Source organism: Colobus angolensis, unplaced genomic scaffold (genome assembly GCF_000951035.1).
Source record: "Colobus angolensis palliatus isolate OR3802 unplaced genomic scaffold, Cang.pa_1.0 Scaffold361, whole genome shotgun sequence".
Lineage (NCBI taxonomy): Eukaryota > Metazoa > Chordata > Mammalia > Primates > Cercopithecidae > Colobus > Colobus angolensis.
In genome coordinates this window covers 1,979,550-1,998,268 of record NW_012116944.1, presented here as the reverse complement: position 1 = coordinate 1,998,268, position 18,719 = coordinate 1,979,550, and the positions used below count along the sequence as shown (strand labels likewise).

General features: G+C 39.6%; 1 protein-coding gene across 2 annotated transcripts; it reads left to right on the top strand.

Moving 5' to 3' along the window:
• Positions 1–957: 957 nt before the first annotated feature.
• Positions 958–12,050, top strand: TFAM (transcription factor A, mitochondrial). 2 transcript variants are annotated; one of them, XM_011953456.1, is made up of 7 exons: positions 958–1,594; positions 2,173–2,291; positions 4,218–4,288; positions 4,699–4,848; positions 7,094–7,189; positions 10,667–10,723; positions 11,239–12,050. In XM_011953456.1, exons 1-7 carry the CDS (start codon positions 1,494–1,496, stop codon positions 11,389–11,391), a joined length of 747 nt encoding a protein of 248 aa, XP_011808846.1. In that variant the 5' UTR covers positions 958–1,493; the 3' UTR covers positions 11,392–12,050. The 2 variants fall into 2 exon arrangements, with proteins under 2 accessions (XP_011808846.1, XP_011808847.1); XM_011953457.1 differs by lacking the exon at positions 7,094–7,189.
• The last annotated feature ends 6,669 nt before the right edge of the window (positions 12,051–18,719 follow it).

Below are 18,719 nucleotides of genomic sequence, written 5' to 3'. Positions count from 1 at the left end.
CACCCTTTGGGGCTGGGGGCGGGGGTGGGCTGGGGCACAACACTGTGTCTTTTATCTATGATTAGGGCGTTGTACATAGTATATACTCAGGAAGAAAACCTGTTTATTCCATGCCAGAATGGGAGGTTTGAACAGATGACCTGGAAGGTCCCTTTCAACCCTTAGAGTCTATAAAAGGGAAGTGGTTATTACCGCTTAAAAGAAGTAAGCATAATCCTACTTCCAGAGAGCCAATGTTTTCATAGTTACAGAAAGGTAATAGACTGTCAGCTCAATATGACACTGGTAAGAATTTTCTAACGATTATGGCTATACAACAGAAGAAAGGCTGTCTCGGAAGGTGGTTAGCTCTGAAACAACTGGTGTTTAAGGGCTGGAAGGACCCTTAGATATCTTTAGGTCTTCCCAATCTTTTTCATGCCATTGCCTATACAGAAAATGGTATAACACAAATAAAAAAATTGTACAGCAATTTTTGACACATCAATGTCTCAGGCATACTTGTCACAAGTTCTCAGGGCTTTGGTTGGGAAAACTCTGATTTAGTCTAACATCCTCGTTTGCAGAGGGGGAAACTGAATCTTAACGAGGGAATGCAATATTCCCAAGTCAAGTCGTTAATGTTAATACTGGAACTAGAATTGAGACTAGAGACTGTGCACAACTAGTCAGTTTCCTCCGCTCAAATTAAGCAGGCTGGAGGCCAGACTGGAAGACTGCAGTAGATGGCAGAATAAACAGTCTAAAGCTATATTGCTTTAAATGTGGTCCCAAGACCACAGACATTAGAACTTGTCAAATTCTGGGAAACTCGCTAAAATGCAGATTAATGGGCCCCACACAGACACACGGAATTAAGCTCTGCCGTAAGGCCTTGGAATCTGCATTTTTAAGTGTGCGAATCCCCTCCTCTCCCGGTACTATTTCTGAACTCCAAGCTCCCAGGCCTGGCTTGAACTGAGACGCTGCGCTTGGCGCGCAGCACCTGCCGATCGGACTTCGGGGTCCTGGATGCAGGACTGTCTGTTACGTACAGCCTTTGTGGCCGTCACGGGCTGACAACGGCCAACGCCGGGTCGGGGTGCCTCCAACAGGGTCCCTCCATCACCTTCCTGGCCCGGCAGAGGAACCCACTGCTCCGGGCCGTCGGGGCCAGAGGCGGCTCAGCAGCGCCCCCTCGAGGCCAGAGGCCTCCGCAGGCTAGCGGGTTGCGGTTTCCCTTCATCTCCGCGGCGCCTCTTCCTCCCACGCAGTGCCGCCCACCGGGGGACCCTCTCCCGCGCCTGCGCCAATTCCGGCCTGGCCTGCCCCGCCCCGCCCCCATCTACCGACCGGATGTTAACAGATTTCCCATAGTGCCTCGCTAGTGGCGGGCATGATAACAAACCCCGGAGGGTAGCACGCGGGTTCTAGTTGTGATTGCTGGGGTTGTTCTGTAGTGTCAGGAGGTTCTCCGAGATTGGGGCCGGGTTACTGCCTCATCCGCTGGAGCGATGGCGTTCCTCCGGAGCATGTGGGGCGTGCTGAGTGCGCTGGGAAGGTCCGGAGCGGAGCTGTGCACCGGCTGTGGGAGTCGACTGCGCTCCCCCTTCAGGTAGGCCCGCTCGCCTGTGCCCTAGGGGGCGGCAGGGCCCAGGAGGTCCCGGGGCTGGAATGTAGACCCCATCCTTCACTGTCTGCCCCTCCTAGGAGTTCAGAGCCACCCTGGTTCTTTGATTCATACCTCGACCTTGCCAAGGGGACGGTGGCTTTGAGATCAGGCCTTTACTTCCTTAGTACCCCGTACCTTGCTTCTTGCTGCCCTCCACTCGCTCCTCCCACCCCTCCTCACTGTGTAGCTTTGGATCCGTTCCGCCGCCTCTGCGAATTCGTTCGGAGTCTCCTGCCACCATCTAGGCATTGAAGAGGCGGGGTCCAGGAGCTGGAGTATAGACGCTTTCCTCCACTCCCTGCCCTTCCTAGGAGGTAAGGGCTTTGAGACTTCCGTCCTGCAGTCACTCCCCTCCGTTTAGGACAGGGTTTTAATAAGTCTCTAGCATTCTTGTTGAAGCCGTTGGAGACATAGGAGTATCTTGATGACATCTCTTATTTGGGATCTATGTTCATAATATACATATGAATATTGACAGTTAAACATCTGATACTGGTTATTTTCTTTTTATTCATATGTAGTTTTGTGTATTTACCGAAGTGTTTTTCATCTGTCTTGGCAAGTTGTCCAAAGAAACCTGTAAGTTCTTACCTTCGATTTTCTAAAGAACAACTACCCATATTTAGAGCTGAGAACCCAGGTAAGGAGTTTGGGGGCATGTACCCTTTTCTCGTGTTTAAAAATGCCATTAAGCAGTTAAATAGCAATCTTGAATTGCAGTACTAAAGCATTCAGTGACTGCAGGAACAATCATTTGATGTCTGTAAAATAGGAAGTTCTATTTTATACCAAATGAAGATACTTTCAACATAAGTGAGAACTAATAAACGGTATTTTTAAAGTAACGTGTAGTGTAGAAAGCAACCTAGGAAGAGGATAAAAAAGCTGAATTTGGGACCTGGTTGCCTTTGGTCTAGAGGACCACTGATGAATTATTTTCTCTTGCTTAGCTCCTCCTTTTTCTGCCTCAGGGAATTGTTAATAAAGTTGCAGCTTCTGTTAAGCATCCATAAACTGTGAAGTTCTATGCAAATTACTGCTACTTTCAGGAGCTTTCAAGATAAGAAAACATAAACCTTTCCATCATAGGAGTTCAGAGCCACTCTGGTTCTTTGATTCAGACCTCAACCTTGCCAAGGGGATGGTGGGTTGTAAAGGATAAATCCTTTCTTGTCTTGGGTGCCTGAAAAAAAACGTTTCCAGGTAGGATGTTTGTTGACGCCCTAGAAAGCCTGTAGGGCTCTTAGGTTATAGTGTAAAGATAATAGCTATTTTTTTTTCTTATGATTTCTAAAGCATCACAGGGCAGTTGTGAAAATCTAACGAACTATAATAAAAAATGCTCACATTAGGCTGGGTGAGGTGGTTCACACCTGTAATCCCAGCACTTTGGAAGGTCAAGATGGGTGGATTGCTTGAGCCCAGGAGTTTGAGACTAGCCTGGGAAACATGGAAATCCTGTTTCTACCAAAAATACAAAAAATGAGGTGGGCGTCGGGGCACAGTGCCTGTAGTCCCTGCTACTTGGGAGGCTGTGGTGAGAGGATCACTGGATCCCAGGAACTTGAGGCTGCAGTGAGCCATGATTGCTCCGCTGCACTCCAGCCTGGGTGACAGAAGGAGACCCTATCTCAAAAAAAAAAAAAAGAAAAAAAAAAAAGCAGCTCACATTATAGGTAAGGAGTTGGTTTCAGAGACATGCTTAAGTACCCACATCTTTTAAATATAAGAGTTAGTACTAACAGGTATTTTTAAAAATCAATTAATTGCACGCCGTCATTCCGGTTAAGATGAAGAAGAAAGTGGAGAATAACAGATTGAATTTCGAATAGTTTCCAAATGATATTTCTGTTACTGAAATACGAGGCAATGTTATATGAATCGAGAATGTGTTTTGTCGTTAGCTTTTATAAGTTTAATAACTCCTCAAAGACTTGAAACAGTGTTTTGCTTGAAATATGGAAGTAAAAAACTTGAAGCAATTGATCATCCAGCTTCTTAAACTAGTAATCAGCCTGGTGCAGTGGCTCATGCCTGTAATCCCAGCACTTTGGGAGACTGAAGCAGGTGGATTGCTTGAGCTCAGAAGTTTAAGGCCAGCCTGGGCAACATAGCGAAACCCTGTCTCTACAAAAAATACTAAAATTAGCTGGACATGATGGCGCCTACCTGTAGTCCCAGCTACTTGGGAGGCTGAGGCAGGAGAATCACTTGAGCACAGGAGGCGGAGGTTGCATTGAGCCGAGATTGTGCCACTGCACTCCAGCCTAGGTGGACAGCCTGGGTGATGGACCCTGTCTCAAAAACAAAAAACAAAAAACAGAAAACACCTAGTAATCAAACTGTTGACTGTTTCTGGTGGTATATGATATACTCTTTAGTTGTTAGATAACAGACTTTTAATGATGTTGGATAAATTACTTACATTTAAATTAGTTGGATACAGAAAAGTTAAATCATTATATTAAGTTATGTGTGGTATGGATTGTGCTTTCCTGGATATCTTTAGAAATTATCCTGAGATGTAAAATTGTGGCATCTTTTTTCATTTTATTTCATTCCATAGATGCAAAACCTACAGAACTAATTAGAAGAATTGCCAAGCTTTGGAGGGAACTTCCTGATTCAAAGAAAAAAGTAAGCACATAAGTTTTCAACATGGCTGACCAGTTATTCTGCAGTTAGGAGCAATTGTCATGTCCTTTAAAGGACCAGATGGATCAGACTTTTTAAAAAATAATCTGTTATCTACAAAGAAACTTTATATCTTCTCATCTGCATAAATAGTGAGAATATGGATGTATGGGGTAGAGGTGAAGAAGTGGCAGCAGTTTGAAAATGGAGGCTGATTACTAAACTCTCACCTTGATTAGTATGTATAAGGAAAAATGTATGTTTTAATCCATATACGTCTCATCCTAGAGCACATTTCCACCTGGTGATAAAATCTGTCCATCTGAAGTCATGTAGTTGCCTTTCCCTGGCATGTGCTGTGTTGAATTTGCCAGCAATAGTTTGTTGACTTGATTTGGGTTTTTTATTTATAGATATATCAAGATGCTTATAGGGCGGACTGGCAGGTATACAAAGAAAAGATAAGCAGATTTAAAGAACAGCTAACTCCAAATCAGATTACATCTTTGGAAAAAGAAATCATGGACAAGCATTTAAAAAGGAAAGCTATGACAAAAAGAAAAGTGAGTATCATTGAAATACTTTTTTCTTATGGTAAAGAATTGAGATTTATATAACTATGAATATAGGTAATTTTCTCTTAATAATAATAGGCAGATACAATATGGTAGAATGTCATCAGGTATTCTTCAGTTAGGCAGAAGTGGGATAGTTCTCTTCTGAAAAGTGAGATAGTCACTAGGCCCACTTGCCATTGAGTCTGTTTGGAAATCCTTGTTGCTACTTTCAGATGTATCCACATTTAAGGTGTACAGTTAGTAGAACAGTAATGAAAACTACAGGAACAGAGTTATGAAACAGTCAAACCAGGAGTAGCAATAATCTTTGCTTCTGAGTCTTCTCTAGAATAACGTATTGATTTGAATTATTCTATAGATTATGGTGAGTTTGATATGGAATATTGCTGAGTAGACTGCATTAATTCATTAACACATCAGGAAAATGCCAATTTTATCTAATCAATTAAGTGCCTTTAGAATGGAATTCTTTTTTTTTCTTCAAAGAAATAATTATTAAAAACCTCACATGGTTCAAAATTTGTAGTTCCCAGCTTAATGTATTAATTCACATAAATTTCATCGTTTGAAAGTTTTACATTTTTTTCATAGAGCCAGTATTGGTTGTGAGGTGGTCAGTTTGCTAGTTGTGTACCTACACTATTACAAAATGATCATCAGAGTTAAAACTATTTCTTTGAAAGACTAGATTACACCCTTGAATGTGAGACACCAAAACATCTTTCCCTGACCCTAATGTTTTAAGCTGACCCTCCCAGTTTTGAGACCATGGTGGTGCTACTTCAGGGTGGCTGATCTAATCAGTAAAAGGAAGCCAGAAAGATACTAAGAGTGAAAAATAAGAGTGTCTGCGTAAGGATGCTGTTTGGAAGAATGATTACTAAAGTATATCCTCGCTCTTTCATTCTCCCTTCCTCCTTTTTTTTTGTTTGAGACGGAGTCTCGCTCTGTCGCCTAGGCTGGAGTGCAGTGGCCGGATCTCAGCTCACTGCAAGCTCCGCCTCCCGGGTTTACGCCATTCTCCTGCCTCAGCCTCCCGAGTAGCTGGGATTACAGGTGCCCGCCACCTCGCCCGGCTAGTTTTTTTTTTTTTGTATTTTTTAGTAGAGACGGGGTTTCACCATGTTAGCCAGTATGGTCTCGATCTCCTGACCTCGTGATCCACCCGTCTCGGCCTCCCAAAGTGCTGGGATTACAGGCTTGAGCCACTGCGCCCGGCCCTCCCTTCCTCCTTAATGCACCCAGCCAACTGTGCTAAGAGTAGAGAGGACCAGAAACGAGAACTGGACATTTATAAAGTTTCCCTTGTCATTCTCTCTTTCTTTTGTAATTGTTCTTGACTCCCAGTACCAGCTAGTTCAGAGATCAACTGAGAAGTGTGAGGACTAGGAAGTTACAAGTAAAACCCTCAGGAGAGAAATCCCTAGTGATAGCTCTAGAAACAAAGAGGGAAATAGTTGAGTTTTAAAGTGCTTGGGGTCTATAGTAGTTTCAATACGCAGTGACTGAGAGATTTGGAAAGAAGAAAGTAAATCAGAGGAGTCCTACTTACAGTTATGAATAAAAGTTGAATTTGTTACTGATTATAGCCAAATTGCTATTAAGAGCCACAGAATTTTATAAATTACAGGTACTACTTCATCCAAATTCAGAAACTTAAGTATGATAATGCAGTATCACTCCCTGAACTCAGAAATTAAACTGATAGTAAGGGATACTTGTATTCTTTTCCATAGTTTCTTCCCTTTTGGTAACCAGTAAAACGAATTTAACACAATGATGGAGCTTTAAAGGTGGAGACATTCAGGGAATGGAATGAGATGAAAGATTATTAAACAGATAGTCCATTGTTCTTGGGTTGTGGTGGAAGCATGCAGTGATTTGGTCAAGGGGACGGTAGTGTCTTGCAAGGATGCACCTGAGATTGTTTTATCTTTTAAAAAGGTTTTGTACATATATATTCAGTTATATATTTCACGGAGACTATGAAAATAATAGGTAAAGGAAATGGTTTTGTATGGAAAACAACTGGTGAAATCTAATATAATTTTCAAAATAGTGCTGTCAAAACAATTCTGACCACAAGATGTAATAATCACACTATATAAGAATCATAACATTCACTTTAAGGAATAATCTGGATGCATGGTAGTGAATAAAGTTTCTGTAGGTAAAATTAAGTCTCATGGAGATTAACACTGTTTCTGACCCTCCAATTTTTTTAATTCAGGAGTTAACACTGCTTGGAAAACCGAAAAGACCTCGCTCAGCTTATAATGTTTATGTAGCTGACAGATTCCAAGAAGCTAAGGGTGATTCACCGCAGGTAAAGCTGAAATACATTTTTGTTTAATTTAAAAAATACTTAGAAAAGTCTAGAGTGCCATATGTCAGGTAGTGAAGAAAAGTAGTGGATATCCAGACAGTAAACTCTTCTGATAAGGCCCTCTTTTAAGAAAAATCTTTTTTCTTACCACATACAATCAATTTGGGTATGTAGTTGCCAACACATATATACATACATTGCCAACTTTTTAAATTTAAATACTTAACATTTTTTAAAATATGTAGGGATGTTAAAGTTCTTCTGAAGGCTTTTCTGTTTCAGCAGTTCTTAACTGTTTTACAGTCACTAGAAAGAATGAGAGTAGAGCTGCAATATTTTCTATGGGGAATTGATTGTAACCTGTTGCGTCATTTATGTCTTTTAATAAAATTTTGGTTATGCCCATAGGGATGTGTTATATTTATGAATGTCATCATATCAGTGTGTCAAAGAAAACAGAAAGCTTGTCAATCCCTGCTGTGGCTTAGTCTTTCCTGTTTGTTTGCTTCTTAGAAGCTCCAAATGGGCAGTTGCTTTTTTTCTTGAATCATATGACATGGTAAGAGAAATGGATGTTTAGATCCTTAACCCATGTTAATCTAAGATGGAGTTTTTGGCATTCTGCCTTCGGGATTATTACATCTGTAGTTCACTTTACAAATTCTGTTTCCGTATCCCTAAATAACATTTTATATTGTTGCTTCTTGATTTTTTTTCAACTTTAATCATTGTTTATCTTATGCTTTAAGCATTACCTACCACCATTTAAGCTAGACATTTAACTGTCATCTTACGGTTCTCATGTTTCCATTCCCCTACCTCCCAATATAGTTAAAATTTTGGTTAGCTTGGTGTTGTGTCTTTATATTAGGTTGGTGCAAAAGTAATTGTGGTCTTTGCCATTAAAAGTAATGGCAAACATAGCAGTTACTTTTGCACCAACCTAATAGTATTATGATTATGATTATGTAAGCTTATTCACAGCCGAGCTACGTCATATGCTATGATTATTTTTTCTTACGAAACTTATTTTCCCTGAAGTTGCTTATGTCTTTGTTCACTTAAATTTGGTTTTTTTTTTTTTGTACTTACCAATAGTTCAACCTCAAACTCCTCAGTATTCGCCAGCTTTTAGTAAATTTAGGATGTATTTTTCTTTCAGTTTAACTCTGAAAACTGGGGTTTGTTCCAGTGTGACTGTTGCCTTCTAATCTTAGTATGCAGCTAACATCTTGAGATCTCCTTCATTATCCTTGTGGTGCTGCTTTTGCTTCTGTTGTTTACTTTTTCGGTTTTCTCTGATTCTTGTGTAGCATCTTTCCCAGTAAGGGTGCATGGGAAATTAAGTTTTTGAGTTTTGCATGTCTGAAAATGTCTGTATCCTCACATTCACTTGTTAGACTGGGCATAGAATTCTAGTTTGGAAAACATATTCCTTCAAAATGTAAAAGTCTTTTTCTTCTACCTTTTTGTACTGCTTTTGAGAAATTTAAAACTTGTTTTGATTATTCGTCCTTTGAATGTGATCAGGTGGTTTTTTCCCTCCCCTTTAGAACTCCTGCTACTTGTATATGCATCTTCTGAGCTGGTCCTCTAATTTTCTTATTTTTTCCATACTGTTTTCCTTTAGCTTTCTTTCCTTTTTTTTCCCACCTGAACTGCTGGATATATTTTAACTTAATCTGTCTGCTATTAGCATGGTACTATTTCCTTCAACTGTACCTGTACCTGGTTTTCACAGAGTGACACTATTTTACTCTCTAGAGAGGATAAATGTCCTACAATTTGCCATGGTAGAAATTTAACTTCTTCTTTTTTTTTTTTTTTTGAGACAGGCAGCCTGTTACACAGGCTGGAGTGCAGTGGCACTATCTCAGCTCACTGCAGCCTCTGCCTTCCGGGCTCAAGCAATTTTCCCACCTCAACCTCTTGAGTAGCTAGGTCTACAGTCATGTGCCACCAAGCCTGGCTAATTTTTTGGGTATTTTGTAGAGACGGGGGTATCACCGTATTACTTTAGGCTGGTCTCGAATTCCTGAGCTCAGATGATCCACCCACCTCAGCCTCTCAAAGTTCTGGGATTACAGTTGTGAACCACTGTGCCCGACCCAACCTCTCTTTATTTTTTTTGAGTCAGAGTCTCACTCTGTGGCCTAAGCTGGAGTGCAGTGGCATGATCTCGGCTCACTGCAACCTGCGCCTCCCGGGTTCAAGCGATTCTTCTGCCTCAGCCTCCCTAGTAGCTGGGACTACAGGCATGCACCACCACACCTGGCTAATTTTTTGTATTTTTAGTAGAGATGGGGTTTCACCATATTGGCCAGGCTGGTCTTGAACTCCTGACCTCATGATCTGCCCGTGTCAGCCTCCCAAAGTGCTGGGATTACAGGCGTGAGCCACGGCACCCGGCCCTAATCTCTTTTTTAAACAGTCTTTCAGCCAATCTTGTGTTTAACCTTAGCTTCACCTGTTTTATACCTATCTGGTGCTGCCAATTCCTGAGATACTTGAGAATTCTGTATTGTAAATCAGTTGCTTTTAGGTTTTTTCAGCTGCCCGTTTAACAGTTAGCTTTCTTTTGTCAGTTAAGTCAGTTACCACTAATGCATCTGCTTTTTAGCTTCCAGAATTTTGTGTTGATAGTGCCCTCTTCTGTTGTCTTTGTTCATGTGGGTTTATGCCTTAAAAGGTTTCTTTGTTTAATGGGATTTTAGGGAGAGCAAAAATAAACATCTTTGGCTGGGCACGGTGGCTCATGCCTGTAATCCTAACAATTTGGGAAGCTGAGGTGGGAGGGTTGCTTGATTCCAGGAGTTCAAGACCAGCCGGGGGCAACATGGTAAGACCCTATCTTTATAAAAAAGGTTTTTAAAAAATTAACCAGGCATGGTGGTGCACACCTGTGGTCCCAGCTACTCCAGAAGTTGAGACAGGAGGATCACTTGAGCCCAGGAGGTCAATGCTGCAGTGGGCTGTGATCATACTACTGCATTCCTGCCTGCCTGAGTGACAGACCTTGTCTCCAAAAAAAACGACAACAAAAAAATTCTATCTCTTTAATTTTATAAATGAAGAGCCAAGCCCAAGGGAGGTAAAATAACCTTTTCCAAGCTAAGTAGACTTACTGGACTTGTGTTGTATTGTTCTTATTACAGTATCTAAACACTGAAGCACAGATTTTCAGATAAAACCTAACACTATAGGGAAGGAATAAAAACAGACTTTGAAGTTAGTTTATGACAACATATAGATTATACCTGAATATTAATATTTCTGAATCAAAAATATATACCTTCATTCAATTCATTTTTGGAAATTGTAACAGTTTGATAGTTTTTGTTTAGAGAGAAAAGATGTTAAGAATTGATGAGGCTTTGCCTGTAATTCTTGGTATCTGAGTTTTTGTCGTTGGAATGAATAATAAAGATGACTGTAGTCTCCATATCTACCTTAACTTAAACATATATTGTTTTACAGGAAAAGCTGAAGACTGTAAAGGAAAACTGGAAAAATCTGTCTGATTCTGAAAAGGAAGTGAGTATTATGGTTGTTAGTCTCAAGTGTCTAGTTAGGATATCTGTGAGAGAATGTATTAGGGCAAGGGTTGATTCATGTGAAGACAACCTTGTATTACTAATAATACAGGTATTCTAAAATTATTTTCATATTCTCAGAACCAGTTTGGCATTTTTCTCTTGGTAGTTTTTGTCTGCAAATAAAATTAGTATTTGAAACCACAGCACTCATAAGCCTGAGTGTCCACTGTATTTTGTGGCAGTCATACCCTGCTGTTGCCCCCTTCCTGCACCTCAAGATCTGAACTTGTAACAATTTCATTCAAAGAGATCACAGTCTATCTCTTAACATTTTCCTCATCTAACTTTTATCTCACGAAAATATTTCTTCTCCAGTCTGCCTTTATACATGTAGAATGGTAATGTAATTTCTAAAGTATATACAGAACCTTTCCAGAAATTAATTGGTATTTTAAATAATCATTTTATCTCAAAAAATAAGTAAATCATTTTAACAGTTATGCTTTTTCTCAGTTATATATTCGGCTTGCTAAAGAGGATGAAATTCGTTATCATAATGAAATGAAGTGTTGGGAAGAACAGATGATTGAAGCTGGACGAAAGGATCTTCTACGTCGCACAATAAAGCAACGACAAAAATATGGTGCTGAGGAGTATTACAAGTAGATGATTGAGATGTGTTCACAATGGATAGGGACAGGAAACCAGTTAGGTCTCAATACCTGAAGCTATTGTAAAATTAGAAAGGATAAAGTTGGTAAACCTTTTATGTTCAGTATCTTTTTCTTCGGCTCATGGACTTCTGCCAGTATAATACTTGCTTTGGAAAACCCAGATAAAGGTTCATGCAAAATTTGTTTTGTGTTTAGGAACTACTGAGAATCAGAGTAATCCATGCAAATGTGAATCATTTTACCTTTGACAAAGGTAAATCAGACTAAAGTTTTTTTTTATACAGGATGATGACTATGGAAAGAGTATTCTTGTTTCCTTATATTATGGAGGCAGGAGTTTCCTTTTGAAAATTGTTACAAATTGTAGAAACCACAACGTTCTGTGATATAATTGTGCATTTTTCAAAAAGCAGGCAAAACTCATCTTGGTAAATTACAGTTCCTAGGTATAATTCATATTATATTCAGAGTTGATGGTTGTACACCTAAGTGATTGCTCGTTTCAGTTGCAACTTTGTATAAAAGGGACTGAGAAATTTATAAACCTTTTTCTTAACTGTCTTTTTTCTAAAGTAAAAACTGAGAAATTATGTGCCAGATTTATGCATATTATTTTGTTACATAGAATAAAATTTTTAATCTTTAATTTTACATTTCCTAAATATATTTTAAGATGAAACGTTTGTTTTACAGCTTTTCCCTTTTTTTGAGTAAGGATTTTATTTTTTTCTGAATTATTTTCTCTCACGTAAGTATATTGATCCAGAAAGAAAACTTGTATTATATATGTTTTAAAATGAGAAATCTAAAAAACGAGAAGTCTCCAAAGTCTCTGGAATTTGAAACACTTTGCATAATGTATAAAAGCCTGTTTAAGAGGCAGCCAACTATGGCCTGTGGGTCAAATCCAGCCTGCTGCCTGCTTTTTATGACCTGTGAGCTAGGAATTGTGTTTATAATTTTAAATGTTTTTTTTTTTTTTTTTGAGAGGGAGTCTCGCTCTGTCGCCCGGGCTGGAGTGCAGTGGCCGGATCTCAGCTCACTGCAAGCTCCGCCTCCCGGGTTCCCGCCATTCTCCTGCCTCAGCCTCCCGAGTAGCTGGGACCACAGGCGCCCGCCACCTCGCCCGGCTAGCTTTTTGTATTTTTTAGTAGAGACGGGGTTTCACCGTGTTAGCCAGGATGGTCTCGATCTCCTGACCTCGTGATCCGCCCGTCTCGGCCTCCCGAAGTGCTGGGATTACAGGCTTGAGCCACCGCGCCCGGCCTTTTAAATGTTTTTTTAGAAGACTTTTATGATACATGAAAATTAACATGAATCTTTAGTGTTCATAAATAAAGTTGATTGGAACACAACCAAGATCATTCTTTTACTTGTCTGTGGCTGCTTCTGTGTTACAATGGCAGAGTAGCTGCCACAGAAACTATAGCCCACAAAGCCTGATATTTACCGTCTGTCCATTTATGGAAAAAATTTACCAACCCATGGTCTATAGTGTAGTGTGATATGACCACTTTTCCAATGTATTGAAGTGTTGGGATAGTTTTTTCAACTGTTTTCAGATGTTCTTGTTTTAGAATCATTGTCACCTTTAAGAGGAAAAAGGTCATCACTAGATAAGCTAAACAAATTGTTGCTTCTCAGTGTTAGCAAGGAAAATAATCTAGTTTCAAATTACGTTGCAGTATAATGAAAAAGATCCATATACTGTGGAATGATATTCTTTTAAAATTATTTGCTATGGCTTAGTAAAAATGTACCTTTTCCAGTTAGCACATATCACAAAAATCTCACTGTAGTTGAAAGCGATCTTTCTTTAGCATTTGTTTATCCTTTTAGGAGAGTCAAGCAAAGGTTTTCACCACCTGTTTGAGCAGAATAATTCTCATCAGTTCACAGGTGTAGGATAACTTAATTTATATGCACTTTATACGTTATGCAAAATATTTGGAAATTGTAGATTCTAGATCTCCAGAAAGACTTTGAAGACTTTGATGTCACAAAAAGATGACTTGTTATATGCTGAGCTTGACAAAGGTAGGAACGGAAGAGAAAAATAATAGCTTATGAGGAAAGATGAGGCTTTAAATATATAAAGTTGGATATTTTAAAAGAACTTTTCCCTGTGGGTGCTTCTCGCTCTCGGTGCAGACAGGACAGTGTCAGTCATTGGTGAAATAGATAGGATCGGTTTGAGGCCAGAGCAGTCTGGGAGTAGGGGGAAAGAGAAGGAGGGGGGCTAGTGTCTATCACAGGCTTTCTCAATTTGGTTTTCAGGAGAAAATTCAGCCCTAAGTCCCTGTGTCATCTAGAATGGTACTAATTCGTAACTCAAATCATTGACTCAATTCTGTTCTCTTCAGATGAGCTCAGAGAGCACACAGGAGTGTTTGTAATGAGTCGTATGTAATGATTGAGATAGAGGAATGAGTTACATAAACATCTCAGGCCAAATGCAGCATGAAAAACATCTCTGTAGTTACCCTGCAGGGAAATTTCCTCTGAGTTCTTTTAACATGAACTACCTGTATTATTTTATACTTAACATTCATATCATACCTTCCCAAATATATTGGGAAGTTCAGTGTTAAGTATGTTTCTCAAGTACTTCCACAACTTAATATAGGGAGGAAAGATGTCAACAGTGAAAAAAGAGCATAACTATTTTATGGTAATTTTATGGTAATATCAAATTGTATTTGGTTCTGTGTTTCTAAAATAATGTAATTTTTAAATATTTTAAGTAATAGGATAAGCTGGTTTCCAAGCCTTTTTTCCCCCCTGACATCCAGAATACATACTGGATCCAAGCCTTTCTTAAACTTCAGTACATGTGGAAGACTGGCATGCCATATACCAAATACCATTCAGCTGTAACAGTATACACAGATTTTCTCTTATAAAGAATAAGAACATCGTAACCAATGACCATTCATGTAAAGTCTTATTATTGTGTGTGTGTGTTAGAGTCTCACTATGTTGCTTAGGCTGGAGGGCATGATGTGATCTTGGCTCACTGCAGCCTTGACCTCCTGGGCTCAAGTGATCCTTCCGAGTAGTTGGGACTACAGTAGTTGCACACCACCATGCCTGGCTAGTTTTTGTATTTTTTTGTCCAGATGGGATCTTGCTATGTTGCCCAGGCTGGTCTCAAACTCCTGGCATCAAGCGATTCTCCTTTCTTGGCCTCCTAAAGTGCTGGGATTATAGGCGTGAGCCACCATGCTTGATCATAAAGCCTTACTATTTTTTTTGGAGACACAGTCTCTTGCTCTGTCCAAGCTGGAACGCAGTGACGTGATCATGGCTCACTGTAGCCTTGAACTCCCAGGCTCAAGGGATCCTCCCATCTCAGCCTCCTGAGTAGCTGGGATTATAGGTGCAAACCATCACAGCTTGCTATTCGTTTTTAGACTTTTCTTAATTTGATCCAACAAAGTAGTTGCTGTAGGAGCTGAGTGTTAGAAGGAAAGATGCTGAAGAAATGAAATCAAGCAGGGTGTATACTGTCATGAATAGTCATACAGTAGTTTTTATACTTTTGTTCTTTGGAATACCAATATTAGGTTTTATGAAAGTAATTTGATGAGGGAAGAGAGGGTTATGTATTTATTTTACTTTCTGATGTTTGCTTAAATAATACTGTGTACATATTCAGCTTACTATAATTCTGTAATCATGCTATTGCATTTGGCTAACTCCTTTTTTGGAAACGTCTTTTTTTTTGGACAAAGCATATGTTAGTTTTTACTAATTGCTCTGAATGTGTATATTTAGATTTCTGAATTGAAAAAAATAGTAGCATACAGTAAAGTAGATTTAAAGTAATTAGAACACTTTAGTGATTTTTCTGATGTTTTCTGTACCTAAAATTTATCACCACCAGGTTGTGCTAAAACAGCAGGAAGTTTTTATATTGTGAGTGACAGTACCCATTATTTCTCTTAATTTTACTAACATTTACTATAAGAATATTCTGTCCCTCTTTTCTCCACTCACAGCCACTCTCCTCTTCATCACATCAAGCTATCACAGACAAATCTGAAAATGTTACAAGCACAGACTGTGTTGTATGTTTTGAAATTTTAAAACAGTAATGTTCTTTTTAAAATTGAACTTCTGCAAAGAATAAGAAAATGAATACATTTATTACTTTAAATTTGTAAAGCTTTCCAAAGTAAAACCATACAAAGCTAATGTCAGTCTCTCTCAACGTTCACAAATAAAGAACTTTTGTTAATTAAGTCACTTACTATATTTGATATGAAATACATAAAACATACAACCATTCTCTAATACATTTCAGAATGTTTCACTGGTTAAGGAGCCAGTAAATAAAGTTGACTCTAAACAAGAATTTTAAATAAACTAAACATTTTTTAATCACTGAGCATCATTTATATATTGGTTTCTGATTTACATATGTGATATCAAAAGAAAATCTCTGACTATTCTTTTTTGCTTGTATTAATTTAAAATTTATCTTATTTCATTTCCCCTTTCCCACAAATCAGGTATACAGTGGGGGAAAGGGGAAAGGACTACATGGTTTTGACACAGTGACCTTTTATTATATAGGTTACCAACTGCTAGCCTTCATATTTTTAGAAAGGGCTGATTTGATTATGCCCATCTATGAGGTTCTGTTTTTTCTTACTGGAAATTTCATGCATTAAATGTTGGGTAGGATTAAGTGATAAGACGACGGGTCCAAATGTATTAATCATTGAGAAGTGTTGAAGTATTACCAACCATCTTACTCATTTCTCTGTTTTTTCCCCTCAGTCGCCAGTCAGAACAGGTCATCAGTAGTTGTGTAACTAAGATGAAGAGGAACTTTGGTGTCAGTTGATACTTAGTGATGCCAGTGGTTTTTCCAAGCTTGAATTTATACTGTGACTATCAGGCAATATTTAGATGGGGGTAATGGAGAATTTTTAAAGTAAAGGAATTTTCTCTTTATGTTGACATAAGTAACATCTGATGCTATAGAAGCTTAGTATCAAATATTAATTGGACTGAAATAGAATATTTTCCCAAAATGATTCCTACCACTCAGTTTTTACTTTTGCAAAGCTTCTACTTACCATTTGTAGTAATCTGAATGACAATAAAGTGGTGAAAAAAAGATTTGAAAATGGTGAAACCGCCTTCTTCCAGACGTCATTCAGGTGACTAAAATGCAAAACCAAGTACAGTAGACAAATAATAGCAACACTAGAAAACAAGAAATACTACAGTCAATAGAGCAGCAGTTTCTTGGCATTTTTGGAAGACAGGAGGGACATAGGGATTGACAGCTGTTTGTTGGTGTCAGTGTGAGCAAACCACATAAGATGAGTGAAGCAGAAATGGAGAGGTCTCACTAATTTTTGAGTAGTGAGGGCTAGTAACAAAGATTAACCCTAAGGTGGGTGGAGATGGGTGTAGAGGACTACGTGCTTGCAAACGTTCCCCGTAAGTCCTGCTCTTGCAAACGAAGCAGGGCATTCCTTCCCTGCGAACAGGGAGGACAAAGGAACCAGCTGCTGACAGCAGACCCTGGGGGCTTGTTTATGTGTAAACATCTTGAAAATCCAGAAAGTCAGGGAAAGGTCAGAAAAACAACAATGTGTCTTGTGACTTGGCAACATTCCACAAACGACTGTATAAAGTAAAGCAGAGCGTGCCATTCAGGGCGGCCGCCATGTTTGTCTTGTCTTGTGTTGTCTTGTGTGTTCATTCCTTTGTTTAGGAAACACGCGGACCCCAACAGATGGGTATGTGTGGTGGCTGGTTCCTGTAGTCCCAGCTACTCAGGAGGCTGAGATGGGAGGATCACTTGACCCAGGAGTTCAAGTCAAGCCTGGGCAACATGGCGGGACCCTATCTTTAAAAAGAAAAAAAGGCCCTTAAAGTGGTTGGAGAGATATTACAGGATGCATGGGGCAGGATAGGGGTATGTGTGAGTAGACATTGTTTGGACGAACGGAGGCAAGATGGCGTGCTTCCGGGTTCTTCATCACCAACTTTTCCCGTGCGTGTGAAAATGAAGCCGGCACCTGGGAAGGTGCAGACCAACCGGGCATGTGCCAGGTGACGTCAATCCGAAGAGACCAAGATTTACCTGGTCGCACCTACGGAACGCGCCCCTGACACACCCGTGCCCCGCCTATTGCCCTCCCACTCCTAGAAAAGCCACTCCCGGCGAGTGTCCCGTGCGGACTTCCCAGCCCCCCACTCCTATCGGGACTGCATTAGGAACTCCGCCCGAGAGCTCCACCGGGCGACTCTGTCGGCCTCCTTTGCCGGAGGCCGACAGACCTCTCCCTACCCACCTTCTTCCCTGAAGCTAGGTGACCAAAAATAAATTTGCAGTTTTGCTCCTAGTATTGCCTACTCGCTGGTTCTTTTGTGCCCGCTCTGGTGGTCTTAGAAAAACAAATCAGACATGAGGTTTACTTTCTTTCTCCCCGGTGAATATTTTACTCAAACTGAGGAAAGTAGAGTGATATGCTACTGCAGGATAGGTTTTTTTTTTTCAAGCCAAGTGCTGTGATTCTCAACTACGGCTGAGTAGAATCAACCCTCAATGCATGCAGATACCTGGGCCAGAATCTGGAGGGTAGAACTGGCCATTTAAAAAAGTTCTTTAGGTTAAATAATATGGAGCTAGTGTTGGTGGGACTTGGAGCTTCCTAACTTCCTAAGCTGGCAGTAGTGACTGAAAATGAGTGAATCATGTATAATGGCAATCTTACACTTGTTATTGTATGTCTTTGTTATAGCCATTAGTAGGTGTGAAGTATCTCATGATTTTGATGTGTTTACATTCTGACTAATGATGTTGAGCATTTTTTTATGTGCTTCTTGGCCACTTGTATGTCTTTGGAAAAACGTCTATTCCAGTTCTTTGCCCATTTTGAAATGGGTTATCTCATTTATTATAGAGTTTCAGGAGTTCTGTGTATATATAATAGACATAAGGCCACTATAAAATAAATTAATTACAAATATTTTCTCCCATTCCAGGAGTTGTTTTTTCACTCTATTGATGGTATCAGTTGCAGCACAACAATTTTAATTTTGATGGGGTCCAGTTTATCTATTTCATTTTGTTGCTTGTGCTTTTGGTGTCATATCCAACAGACCATTGCAAAATAGAAGATTATGAAGATTTACCCCCAGTATTTTCTTCTGTTTTATAGTTTTAGCTCTTACACGTAGGTCTATCCATTTTGAGTTAATTTTTGTATATGATGTCTAGCTTCATTCTTTCACCTGTGAATATCTGTTTTCCTAGCACTCTTTGTTGAAAGGATTATTTTTTCTCTGTTGAAT